This window comes from Lepidochelys kempii, chromosome 3 (assembly GCF_965140285.1).
Source record: "Lepidochelys kempii isolate rLepKem1 chromosome 3, rLepKem1.hap1, whole genome shotgun sequence".
Lineage (NCBI taxonomy): Eukaryota > Metazoa > Chordata > Testudines > Cheloniidae > Lepidochelys > Lepidochelys kempii.
In genome coordinates, this window is record NC_136382.1 from 151,842,733 (window position 1) to 151,857,233 (window position 14,501).

Below are 14,501 nucleotides of genomic sequence, written 5' to 3' on the forward strand. Positions count from 1 at the left end.
ATTTTCACATATCCATTCATCCAGCACACAGACACTTCCTGCAATTCACACTCGGACACAACCATTTTCAAAACAGGGTACTCCCTTTCGGACTCTCCACAGCACCGAGAGTATTCTCCAAGACCCTAGCTGTAGTTGTGGCCCACCTCCACAGACACGGAACCATGCTTTTCCCCTACCTAGACGATAGCCTCATCAAAGGCAGCTCATACGATGAGACATTACGAGCTACCTGTTTCGCCATCTCCCTCTTCCACAGCTTAGGTCTGCAAATAAACTTTCAAAAATCCACCCTGACACCCACAGAGCAGATCGATTTCATCGGAGCTCACCTGGACTCAATTTGAACCAGAGCCTCACTCCCACACAACAGATTCCTTGCTATTACACATCTCATACTCACACTGTCCGTTCGTCCCAGGATACAGGCAAGAATTTGCCTCCAGCTTCTTGGCCACATGGCAGCCACCACCTTCGTGGTCAAGTACACCAGGCTGCACATGAGATGTCTTCAGGGTTGGCTCAACTCCAACTTCAAACCCAGCAGACACAGCTTCTGCATGATGCTAACTCCTCCAACAAATGTACTAGCTTCCCTACGATGGTGGACAAGACCAGAGAACCTCTGCATGGGCATTCCCTTCCAGCAGCACTCCCCAGCACTCATGCTCACCACGGATGCTTCCCTGATCGGATGGGGAGTGCACCTGGGGGGACACACGGCACAGGGCCTCTGGTCCCTGTCAGACGCATCTGCACATAAATCTCCTTGAGCTCAGAGCAGTCAGACACACCTGCCTTCACTTTCTCCCCCTCATAAAGAACAAATCTATCTGGGTCCTTACAGACAATATAGTATGTATGTTTTACATCAACAGACTGGGGAGCACGATCGAACTCCCTGTGCATGGAGGCCATCTGGTTATGGAATTGGTGCATACAACACCACATAGAAATTACCACTTCATACATACCCTGATGTCACAAAACAACTGCCAACACACTCAGCAGATACTTCTCTGAGGAACACAAATGGGAATTACATCCCATGATACTATGACAGCTCTTCTCCCACTGGGGCACCCCATCGATAGACCTCTTTGCCACAACCCAGAATTGCAAATGCCACCTATTTTGCTCCAGAGTGGGACTCTGGACTGCATCCCTAGGAGACCTGTTCCTCATCCCGTGGAACAACTCCTTCATGTATACCTTTCCATCGATTCCTCTGATACACAGGGTTCTATGCAAATTCAGAGATGACAAGGCCTAGGTCATACTTATTGCCCCAGCTTGGCCAAGACAGACATGGTATCCTTACATGCTACGCATGTCCATCCATCCTCCATGGTCTCTCCCCAACAGACCAGATCTGCTTTCTCAGGACAACGGCTGGCTTCTTCATCCGCAGCTCCAGAAACTCCACCTGACAGCGTGGTTCCTTCATGGTTCCAAACTAGACTGTTCTGAGCAAGTCCGGAATGTCCTCCTGCACAGTAGAAGAGACTCCACTCATAAAACTTACTTGAAAAAGTGGAAATGCTTCTCCGTGTGGTGCTCCCATAAACGCTTGACGCCCCACATCGTGACCCTCCCTAAATCCTAGACTACCTTTTGAAACTAAAACAGGACAGTCTCTCGCTCAGCTCCATCAGAGTACATCTCGTGGCCCTCACCACCTTCCATGATTTGCTGGACGGATAGTCACTCTTTGCCCACCCCACAATAAAACGCTTTCTCACGGGCCTGCAAAATCTCTACCCTGAGATTCATCCATCGGCAGCCGCCTGGAATCTCAACCTAGTTCTTCACGGTCTTATGAAACCTCCCTTCGAGTCCTTAGCTACCTCATCCCTTCTCCACATGTCTTTGAAGGTAGCTTTCTTGGTTGCCATAACATCAGCAAGGAGAGTAGGGGAAATAAGCACCCTGATGGCCTACCCTCCCTACGCAACCTTCTCTAAAGATAAAGTTACCTTGCGACCCCACCCTAAATTTCTCCCTAAGGCGGTGTCCACCTTCCACCTTAACCAACCGATATACTTACCTGCATTCTAGCCCAAACCTCATAAGACTCCGCACAAAGCTTCTCTACATACCCTCGATGTCATACGGGCAATCGCCTTTTATCTAGACAGGACTAAACCGTTTTGTAAATCCCCTTGGCTATTTGTCTCCACTACCGAGAGATCGAAGGGTGCGGCTATCTCTAAGCAACAACTTTCCAAGTGGATCTCTGACTGCATCAGATTCAGTTACCGAACTCAGAATGCCCAACCATGTGAGGGCATCAGAACTCATTCTACTCGGGCGATGTCAACATCCGTTGCCTTCCTCCATGACGTACCTATTACTGATATCTGCAAGGTGGCCACATGGACATCTGACCACACATTTGCCAAACATTATGCTATCACACAGGATACCATGGCAGACACCATCGTAGGCCACACAATACTGTCTACAAGGTCACTGCCACAACTCCAAAGTCCCACCAGCCATAGTGGGTACTGCTTCACGTTCACCTGGAGTGGAGCACCCACAGGGACACCACTTGAAGAAGAAGACAAGGTTACTCATCTTGCAGTAACTGAGGTTCTTCAAGATGTGTGTCCCTGTGGGTGCTCCACTCCCCACCCTCTTCCCCTCTTCTTTGGAGTACTATTCTGACATCTCCACAGTAGAGAAGGAATCGAGGGGGGTGTGAGACTCTAAAGAGACCGCGAGACAGCAGCTAAGCACATGTGTCCTGACCAGGCACCGCTACCGAAGATCTCCTATCAACGGCGCCGGGACGCACCGTTACCTGGAGTGGAGCACCCACAGGGACACACATCTCGAAGAACCTCAGTTACTGTAAGGTGAGTAACCTTCTCTTCTCTCTCCTTATATCTTCCCAAACTCGCTGATTTGTCCCCAGACTCATGACCTCATGCTATTCTTCCCTTCCTGTAGACTTCCCATTCCCCTGTTGATTTGTATGTAAATGAAGCTTCCAATGTTTTTGATCACACCTTGCTTAATTTAAGTGGAGACAGACAGATAGATAGCTGCCTTCCCTCCTGTCTGGGAGGAAACCTGTTTCTCCCTTTGTTTGATCACAGACTTTATTCCTCACATATGATTAATACATTTTTACAGTAATATTAATCGCAAATGTGTCATTAGATTTCACAAAAACCTTACTTGATACATTTTTATAATACAGTAATATTGTATATGATCAGTGGATTCAATTTCTTATAATTTGCGGTTCAGATCCCCGCAAAAGGCTAATCTCCCTCACTTGCTAGATTGAGGGCTCTGTTTATCATTTCTGTAAATGTGCCTTCTTTTTCTCTGCCTGACAGCAAGCTGGTCAGCCAAGCAAATACACATTCCATTTTCTAGGGCAGACTGGATTTATGTATTGCTTGCTGAACATAATTCTAATGCACATCCATAACTCTTTGTACACACCTCCAACATACATCATGCAAGAATAGTAACAATCAGTGAGCTATTAGTTTTACAATGATATATTACATGCCACCTTTTGGGAATATATCATGACAAGCGTGTTAGGTATAGTGAGTATATCAGTACTGGCACAAGTTGCTGACATAGAGTAGTGTCACAAGAGGCTCTCTCCTGTTTGGGGAAAAGTTGTGTAAGATGATGGCAGACAGTGCCAAACTGAAGCAGTGCCTCCACACCCCATGTAGCATATCAAGGAGAGTCTACAAGCTCACTAACACAGAGAAATATTCCTTTTGTCCACCCTCTTCACAAAAGTATCAGAGGAAAGACAGCAGGCTCTAATTTCACTGGGGAAAACCCTGGAATCGCAGATCAGAAAGCAAAGCCAGAAGTGGTACCACCACTGCCTAGGGTTTATTATGAAAAAGAGTAAATGTGCTTCTGCCCAGATCTGAATCTAGGAGGTAGAATTTGCAGCTTCTCAGGAGAATGGTCTGTATTGACCACACACAAATGGCTGAGAGAGATAATGAGCTGCCAAAGGACAGATTCCAGAAAATCTAGAATCTGATATCTATGTTGGTAAGGAACACAAGGTCATCCATAGCTTAGTGTCTCCAACTACTAGGCCTTCTGGTTTTGTGCATAGGATTCACCCCATGAGCAAGGTCCCATATCCGGTGTCTCCAGGCTTTTATCCTAAAAGTAAGGATCCAGTCATTGAAACGTATGCAGTATCAGGTGCTGGTCCCAAGCATGGTACTGAACTCCCTCAACTAGTGGTGAATCCCAGAGAATGCCTGCAAGGGTCTCCCCCTGTGCCTTTGACAACCACAGGTACTCAAAACAGGTGCTAGGCTAGTGGGGAAAGGAGCACACCTGAGACACAGAATAGCACAAGGCAATTGAAGCTCCATTGAAAGGAATCAGACCATCAAACTCTAGGAGCACAGAGCTGTCAGGCTAGCCATATGAAGGTTCCAGAGCTACCATAAAGGCCCAGGACATTTTGACCCAGTCGGACAACTCTACCACTGTGGTATACCTCATCAATCAAGGGGGAACTCAGAGCTCTACTTGGGGTGTAGAAGCAATTGAGATAAGATGGACTGTGCAGAGAAGAATCCCTCTTCCATAAGGCAATACACATCAAAGGAGAACTGAACCAGAAGTCAGACTGGCTCAGCAAACATGCTGTCAACAATTCAGAATGGTGTCTGAATCAGGAATTCTTCAACCTGATCTCACAGAATTATGGCCTTCTAGTGGTCAACCTGTTTGCCAGTCACAAGAACAGAAAGCTGCCAAAGTATTTCACTGGACAAGCAGATCCCAGATCACTGGGGACAGAGGGTCTCTCTAACAGGGCTTGCTTTATACATTTCCACTTCTTATACTTCTAGAGAAGGTGATTCAGGAAATAAGATGAGAAGAAGGTAAGGGTTTGTCTCCACACTGGCTGAGGAGATCATGTTACTCAGATCTGGTAGACCTGGCAATGGAATCCCCACTGTATCAGTCAGTGAGACTGGACATCCATTAGCAAGGTACTATCTTCCATCCAAACTCAAACCATCTCCAACTAACAGCATGGCTATTGAGAGGTAAGTGTTGATAGCCAAAATAATTGGGACTGTACTGTCTTCCAGATTATTTTTGATGCTAAAGGCGTACTCCTATATCTGGTCTAGGTTTAGCTCAGGGTGCCAAGAAAACAACAAAAATTCTGGTATTCAAGCTATTCTGGATTATCTTTATGATGGTGTGAACAAGGAGCTCCAGCCCAGCACCTTTGACTGGTGTTGGCCACAAGTAGCATCTTTATATGCAGGGTCCTCTGGTTCCTTGGCAGAGGATCGTCAAATCTCAAGATTTCTCAAGTCAATAAGACTGGCTATACCTGCAGTCAGACCAGTCTTTTCTAAATGGAACCTACAACTGTTTATTAGTTGCTATCATGCTTCCTAGATGAGTTTAGGAGTCGGCAGCTTTATCCATGCAGGAATCTCATTATGTGTACTATGACAAGGGGGTAAAGACTTTCTTGCCAAAAGTGAATGCATCTTTCCATGCCTCTCAGGAGGTCAGGATGACCTTCTCTTATTTTGTCTAAAGCCACAGCATTGTACCGAAAAGCTATGGCATAATCTGGTGTTCTTAGACCACTAAAGATCTATCTTAAGCACATCATCTTGACAAGAAGATTGGGCTTCTTCTTTGCCTTCTTTTATCCAATGTGCCAAGTGCTCTGGATATCCAAACTGTTTCTTTCCTTCCCAATTCACATAATTCACTGCTCACTGCTTTTTATTTGTCACAGATTGTGGGGGATACTATGTGCTAGAGTGGAAATTTTCTTACCCAATAATTTCCTCTCTAGTGGTAACATTCCCCATGATTAAGTAATTGATTCTTTTTTTGGAGTATGAGTTATGTATATAGGTAAAAGTTAGTTCAATTTTACGGTTAATAATGTTCTTAACTGACAGCTATATGAGTATCTCTACAGTTTGGGAATAACTCTCCAAGAGGCCTTGGGAGCAAAATTGTACCACTGCCAAATTCCACAGGGAAAAGGGATAGCCTATTCATAATGAATTGTGGGAGATGCTGCCACTAGAAAGTAAATTATAGAATAAGTAATTTTCCCTTTCCCGGCTCCTATGGGTAGCTATGACTGAGACTACCTCACAGAAAAAGTCTCCTTCTTGAGATTTTTAGGTAGCCTCTTAAGGAAACAGGCAAAAGGACTTGAGTCCCAGGCAGTTTATGGTGTCTCAGATTCAGTATTTACAATGTGACTATGGCTATGATAAAATATCTTTACTGGCTGTTTAGTTTGACCTTTGGCTCTGAAGTTCAGGCCAGGATTTTGGCTAGGTCTTTAAAAGAGTCTTATTTTAGTACCAAGATGGATGACACATTGTCCTGTCTTAAAAAGATTAGGGCTAAAACTAAGTCTCAAGCAATGAATGTTACCCCACACAGAATATCAAAAGGTAAACAAGTATTCAGTTAATATTGATGATATAAGGGCTAGTATTACCATCATGTGGTATATCCAAATCTTGGGGGGGAGCGGGAGGCGTTTTGGTTAAATCCAACTGTTTTTGCCATTGAAATCTCCCTGTGATAACAGAAATTCCTGTGATCATCAGGATACAAAACTGGAGGTATTCTTTGTTTATGTGTACTTTACACATTTACATTATTTAGAACTGCAGTGGTTAACTATTCTCTTGCTATACCTTGTTTGTATTCACATTCATTTTTCTCTGTGAATAGCATTAAATTTCTTTTAAAAATATGTTATAGTAAAGTTATTTTTGAGCTGCTCTGAAGATGTCAGACAGGACTCCCCTCAAGAAACTATGTTTCACAATAAACACATTTGGTTTTCATCAGTTTAGGAGCTACAGGTTAGTCAGTAGCATTACACAAAGAGTAGCAATTACGAATGTATTTGACAGGTTTCAGAGTGGTAGCCGTATTAGTCTGTGTCAGCAAAAAGAACAAGGAGTACTTGTGGCACATTTATTTGGGCATAAACTTTCGTGCGCTAAAACCCACTTTATCAGATGCATGCAGTGGAAAATACAGTAGGAAGATATATATACAGAGAACATGAAAAAATGGAGGTTGCCATACCAACTCTAATGAGACTAATCAATTAAGGCAGGCTGTTATCAGTAGGAGAAAAAAAAACTTTTGTAGTGATAATCAGGATGGCCCATTTTAAACAATTGACAAGAAGGTATGAGTAACAGTAGGGGAAAAATTAGCATGGGGAAATAGTTTCCCCATGTGTAATGACTCATCCACTCCCAGTCTTTATTCAAGCCTAATTTAATGGTGTCTAGTTTGCAAATTAATTCCAGTTCTGCAGTTTCTCGTTGGAGTCTGTTTTTGAAGTTTTTTTGTTGAAGAACAGCAACTTTTAGGTCTGTAATTCAGTGTCCACGGAAGTTGAAGTGTTCTCCGACTGGTTTTTGAATGTTATAATTCTTGACGTCTGATTTGTGTACATTTATTCTTTTGCGTAGTGACTGTCCGGTTTGGCCAATGTACATGGCAGAAGGGCATTGCTGGCACATGATGGCATATATCACATTGGTAGATGTGCAGGTGAACGAGCCTCTGATGGTGTGGCTGATGTGATTGGGTCCTATGATAGTATCCCTTGAATAGATAAGCCTTTTAAAATAAGAATGAATTTTTCAAAATTATTCACTTTTTTCTTATTAGTTATATGAAACTTATAAAGTACGCCATGGGCTGATGATACTTGGACCCAGTGGATCTGGAAAAACAACAGTTATAACTATGCTGATGAAGGCAATGACAGAGTGTGGGCGTCCTCATAGAGAAATGCGTATGAACCCAAAAGCTATTACTGCTCCTCAAATGTTTGGCAAACTCGATACTGCAACTAATGACTGGACAGATGGAATCTTTTCTACACTGTGGAGGAAAACACTAAAAGCTAAAAAGGGTATGCAAATATATTGTATGTGATATGATCAAAATATCTCATCCATGCTGTGCTGAAAAAGTATCTAATATTTGCAAATGTGGTAACATACTCTCTCGAATGAAGAAATATAGTTATGATGAGGGATTTGAGTTCAGGTCTGTTATTAATAAGAGGTCAAATAATCAGGCTGAATCAATCTTTGATTAATAATCTTTGATAAATATTAATACAGCACAACACAGAAAGGAAGGCTATAGTTACCAAACCTATCTGGAGACTGGAAAAGTGACTGCAGCTCTGTTCATTCCCAACTCACTCCCAGGAACTCTGCTTTTTATATACTGCATATTCCTATTTATCCGAAACCCTATTATCCGAACCTCTGCATTATCCAAATCCCTTCCTTGTCTCCCAGCATGAGATCCATGCTGCAGAGGACATGTGGAGGTTGGGATAATAGAGCAGGGGCCTCCAGCTGGCAGTGCGAGGACGCAGGGGATGAGCCCACCGGCTGCAAGAGAGGCCACTCTGTTGCTGAATAGCTCCTGCAGCTGCACAGGGAACCCTTTGCAGCCCTGTTGACATAGGAATGAGTGAATAGGGTCATGACAATGGAGCTACAGAGGGCTTCAGAGGCCCAGTCACTCCAACTTTCCAGTTCAGCACTGTTAATATGAATTATGCTTTGCTTTTGTAAAATTATAATCAAGATTTGTATGGATTAGTTTTTAGTGGCTTTAAAATAACGTATTTTCTATTTTAATGTTAATTACTTTGATAGAATATATGGTTGCAAAATTTCTATTCCTAATAATATGTTTTTTGATCTCTAATTGAAACTATGAAATATTTTTGATGGAGGAAGGGAATCTTAGTTTCTGCAACTTTTGTTTTAAAATTTGGAATTAACGGTGTCTGAGAAAAACACAGTTCTCACTCTTAGGTTGGGTGCAGCAAGTCAGATACACTTTATTATCTCAAGCAATTGCACAGAGGGATAGAGTGCACAGGGTTTCCCCCACCTAGGCAGGTCTCTCTAAAGATAAACAATTAGAGCAAGTATTTATACCTTTATTACAGACAATAATAAGCAACAGCTGCATATTGTTTATACATATTCCTTCATGATATCTTATTTTTCTCATATAGTCTACATTCTGTTCTTATCTAATACAAGGTCACAACAGCCTCTTTCACAGTTCTTTTCCAGTTGCTTCACACTATCCCCGCTTCTACACATCTTGCATTATTAAAGCTAGAGTTAGCCTGACTCCTGTTCTTTCCAGAGGCCTGCATCCAAATTCGCTTTATCTACTTCCACAATGGTAATATCATAAACAGAATTACAGGCCAACATTTTCAAGCTTGGGTGCCTAAAATTAGGCACCTACATCCATATATATTCACCTAAATAAAAGTGGTCCGATTTTTTTAGAGTTGCTGTTCACCCACAGCTCTTGTTGACTGAAGTGGAAGCGGTGAGTAATCCGCACCTGTAAAAACCAGGCCACTTTTATTTAGCTGCTTAAATGTAGATAGTTTCCCCATTTTAGGCACCCAAGTTTGAAAATTTTGGCCTTTAGAACTATATAGGATATTATATGAAGGCAGATACTTGGTTTTGGGAGAAAAGTGTTTAAATCGCTGTTGATTTACAGTAGCGGTGCTTCTCAGCCAAGTTCAGGGAGTTCAGTGCCATCCAGTCTGCTACAATGGAACTGTGGAGGCAATGCCAGAAGAGAACAAGGTTTCTTACTTACAGTAACTCTTGTTTGCTGATTGTATTCCTCTGGTGAGCCACACTGACCCTTGCTTTTCCTTCCCTTTAACTTCGGAGCCCAACTCCATTGGGCTTCAAGAGGCAGAGAGGAACAGTTTAAAAAGTCTGGGTTATTTATAATTGCCTTTGTGATGTGGGGTTAGAAGACATGCATCTATCCCCCAATGGCCAGCTACTGCTTCAAAATTGGTTCCCTGGATAGGTATTCAACTCCTACAGTGGGGCTTTGTCGAGTCAATGCTACTGGAAGACAAGAGTTCTCCTTTTACTGATTTTCCATATGCATATTCCACTTATGGTGTGCATGCATCTCATACATCTGACATTGGAGTCTTTATGGCCATGAGTGCTCCTTGTGGCTGAACATCCACTCCAAGTTTCTTGATGCTCCACACTGAGAACATGAAAGGTCAGAGCAGGCCAACCATTATTCAGTTACTCTTACCACCTCCTGGCTTCGAGACAGAGCTGCTCAGTCTGTTACAAGAAAAGGAGTACTTGTGGCACCTTACAGACTAACAAATTTATTAGAGCATAAGCTTTCGTGAGCTACAGCTCACTTCATCAGTATGCATCCGATGAAGTGAGCTGTAGCTCACGAAAGCTTATGCTCTAATAAATTTGTTAGTCTCTAAGGTGCCACAAGTACTCCTTTTCTTTTTACGGATACAGACTAACATGGCTGCTACTCTTAAACCTGTCAGTCTGTTACTTCAGTGAACTCCTATCCCCTTTTCTCTGTCTTTGTATATACATTTTATAATCAGTAGTAGTTAGCTTGTTGCCCATTTCGTACGTTATTTGTATTTAGCTTGGGTTATTTTTTAAGGAAATTATCTTTACTCTTGATACTGAGATGGCCTCTTTTAAGTCTCTCAGTTTTAAGTAATGCTCATGAATGATGAACATTGAGAAGCTGGATATGAGTCAACAGTGTGCCCTTGTTGCCAAGAAGGCCAATGGCATTTTGGGATGTATAAGTAGGGGCATAGCCAGCAGATTGAGGGACGTGATCGTTCCCCTCTATTCGACATTGGTGAGGCCTCATCTGGAGTACTGTGTCCAGTTTTGGGCCCCACACTACAAGAAGGATGTGGATAAATTGGAGAGAGTCCAGCGAAGGGCAAAAAAATGATTAGGGGTCTGGAACACATGACTTATGAGGAGAGGCTGAGGGAACTGGGATTGTTTAGACTGCAGAAGAGAAGAATGAGGGGGGATTTGATAGCTGCTTTCAACTACCTGAGAGGTGGTTCCAAAGAGGATGGTTCTAGATGATTCTCAGTGGTAGAAGATGACAGGACAAGGAGTAATGGTCTCAATTGCAGTGGGGGAGGTTTAGGTTGGATATTAGGAAAAACTTTTTCACTAGGAGGGTGGTGAAACACTGGAATGTGTTACCTAGGGAGGTGGTAGAATCTCCTTCCTTAGAAGTTTTTAAGGTCAGGCTTGACAAAGCCCTGGCTGGGATGATTTAATTGGGGATTGGTCCTGCTTTGAGCAGGGGGTTGGACTAGATGACCTCCTGAGGTCCCTTCCAACCCTGATATTCTATCATTCTATGACTCCAAAGTGCTTATTTTGTTTGGGAGAATTGCACATTCCTGGCAACTGTACAATTTGTAGGTCCTTTACTCATAAGAACTGAAAATCTAGGGAGGCTCACCTACAAATATTTTTAATGGGCAGATCCATGAAACCATCTTCAGAGCTGGGGTCCTTTGACCCTTCTATTTATGACCTGGTAAGTTATAGGAGTGCTCCAGGGAATAAGAGGTCTACAACATCTGAAATCCCATCAGCTGCTTCTTTAGCCCAGAATCTGAGAAAGACTGATAGTGTTCCTGCTGTGAAGAAGGGGCATGGGGAAAATATGAGAGGCAGCTCTCCAATCAGGCTCTCCTCAGAAAAGAAAGTGGCTTCAAATGCACTGTTCCACTCAAGAGAGATTTTGCTGCCCCATGTGGCCTCAGCACTGAAATACCAGGCGAAAACAGTGTCTAGTACAGTGTCATCTCATGTTTCCTTCTCTCCGAGCTTGTTACCAACTACTGTAACTCCAACTCTGGTGCTATCTACTTCTGCTGCTCCAGTACTGCAGCCTTCATCACTTGCTCCAGTACCACTGTTTATCCTAATTAATGTGCTTTACATTAATAACAATATACCTGGCACTGGAGGATCTACCCATTTTGCAGGAACAGGCTTCTCAATCTGAGATCCTACTATGGAGTTGCCAATCCTTTCTGCTGACTTATTGGGACCTACCATAATGATGTTGTCTTCCTTGGATGAGGCTGTGCTTTCTCCCATTATGCTACAGATAGATGATTTCAAGAGTTTTCAAGACTAGTTAAAATCCATTTGGAAGAGGTTCAGGAGCCTACTCATAACTCATTGATGTTATCCAATCCTTGTCTGCTGTTTCCAATTAATAAGTTGTAACAGGGAGCCATCTCTGATTAGTATGCTGCCCTCCTTTCCAGGGCTTGTCCTGTTGGCTGGGAGAGAGGAGAGACTTGCTGCACCCTGCAAAACAAGAATCCTGGTCCCAGAACCTAAAAGGAGCAGAAGCACAGGATTTTTCCCATACACTAATTGTTCCTCCAGGACCACTTCCTCTCTCCCAGGATCTGATTCTGCCATTTCATAGGCCCTCATATACATCCATATTCCTGTCATACAATGGAACAGGGGTTCTCTGAGGGTTCTACTACCCTCAAAGGGGATGGACCATCTCTGTTTCATGAGGCCATTATAGACCCTGCAAAAATTCTTTGGCAGATTCCCACTTCAGCAGCTTCAGTGTTCTGAAAATCAGACACATATCACATTCCCTCTAAGAGAGATGAACTCTTTTATTCCTACCTGGTGCATGGTTCCCTGGTGATGACAGCTCAAATGAGAATTCCAGGCAACAATTCAAAACCACGCCGAAAGACTGGGAGCCAAAGTGATGAGATTTCTTTAGTCAAAAATCTTATTAGTTGGCCAGTTTACAGTTTGGGACTGCAGATTGTCAGTTTATGTACTATATGACTGGCAGATAGATAATGTGACACCAATTTTTGAAAAAATCGCAAGAGGTGATCCTGGCAATTACAGACCAGTGAGCCTAATTTCAGTACCAGGCAAATTAGTTGAAACTATAGTAAAAAACAGAATTATCAGACACATGCATCAACATGATGTGTTGAGGAAGAGTCAACACAGCTTTTGTAAAGAGAAATCATTCCTCACCAAACTATTAGAATTCTCTAAGGGGGTCAACAAGCATGTGGACAAGGGTGATCCAGTGGATACAGTGGACTTGTAGTTGCAGAAAGCCTTTGACAAGGTCCCTCACCAGAGGCTCTTAAGCAAAGTAAGCAGTCATAGGATAAGAGGGAAGGTCCTCTCATGGATAAGTAACTGGTTTAAAGACAGGACAAAAAGGGCAGAAGTAAATAGTTTTCAGAATGGAAAGTGATAAATAGTGGTGTCCCCCAGGTATCTGTACTGGGACTAGTGCTGTTCAACATACTCATAAATGATCTGGAAAGAGGGGTAAACAGTGAGGTAGCAAAATTTGCAGATGATACAAAATTACTCAAGATAGTGAAGTCCAAACCTGACTGCAAAGAGTTACAAAGGAATCTCACAAAAATGGGTGATTGGGCAACAAAATGGCAGATGAAATTCAGTGTTGATAAATGCAATGTAATGCACATTGGAAAATGTAATCCCAACTATAAATACAAAATGATGGGTCTAAATGATCTGTTACCACTCAAGAAGGAGATCCTGGAGTCATTGTGTATAGTTCGCTGAAAACATCCACTGAGTGTGCAATGGCAGTCAGAAAAGCTAACAGAATATTAGGAATCATTAGGAAAGGGATAGATAATAATACAGAAAATATCATAATACCACTATATAAATCTATGGTATGACTACACCTTGAATACTGCATGCAGTTCTAGTCACCCCATCTCAAAAAAGATATATTAGAATTTAAAAAGATACAGAGAAGGGCAATAAAATGATTAAGGGTCTGGAACAGATTCCATATGAGGAGAGATGAAAAACACTGGGACTTTTCAGTTTGGAAAAAAGATGACTAAGAGGGGATATGATAGAGGTCTATAAAATCATGAATTGTGTGGAGAAAGTGAATAAGAAACTGTCATTTACTCTTTCACATAACACAAGAACTAGGGGTCAACCAATTAAATTAATAGGCAGCAGTTTACAACAAACAAAAAGAAGTACTTCTTCATACAATGCATAGTCAACCTGAAGAACTCATTGCCAGGTGATGCTATAAAGGCCAAAACTATAACGGGGTTCATAAAAGAATTAGATAAGTTTCTGGAGGATAGGTCCATCAATGGCTATTAGTCAAGCTGATCAGGGATGCAACCCCATGCTCTGGGTATCCCTAGCCCCTGAATGCCAGAAACTGGGACTGGAGGATACAGAATGGATCACTCGATGATTGCCGGTTCTGTTCATTCCCTCTGAAGCACCTGGCAATGGCTACTGTTGAAAGACAGGATACTGGGCAAGATGGATCATTGGTCTGACCCTATATGGCCAAAATAAAATAACCTAAGAGTCTTCTGACTCAAACACTTCCTCCTCCACTGAGGAAGGGGAGCTCTCAGATTCAGGCTCTGAGCAGACCAATAAAAAATATGAAGCAAAAGTTTTTTCCCTCCAGAAATGTTTGAAACCTGGTGCAAAAATGTTGCATAATCCTGAGTAAGTTGTAAAGGACAAGCCTAAAAGCAAGTACCAGCATTCTAA

At 42.5% G+C, this 14,501-nt stretch overlaps 1 protein-coding gene across 1 annotated transcript in view; it reads left to right on the plus strand.

Moving 5' to 3' along the window:
- Positions 1-14,501, plus strand: part of DNAH8 (dynein axonemal heavy chain 8) — a 583,322-nt gene that overhangs the window by 386,824 nt on the left and 181,997 nt on the right. Inside the window, exon 50 of the mRNA XM_078852248.1 lies at positions 7,705-7,951. Coding sequence (XP_078708374.1) covers positions 7,705-7,951 — 247 coding nt within the window. The remainder of the gene's footprint in view (positions 1-7,704; positions 7,952-14,501) is intronic.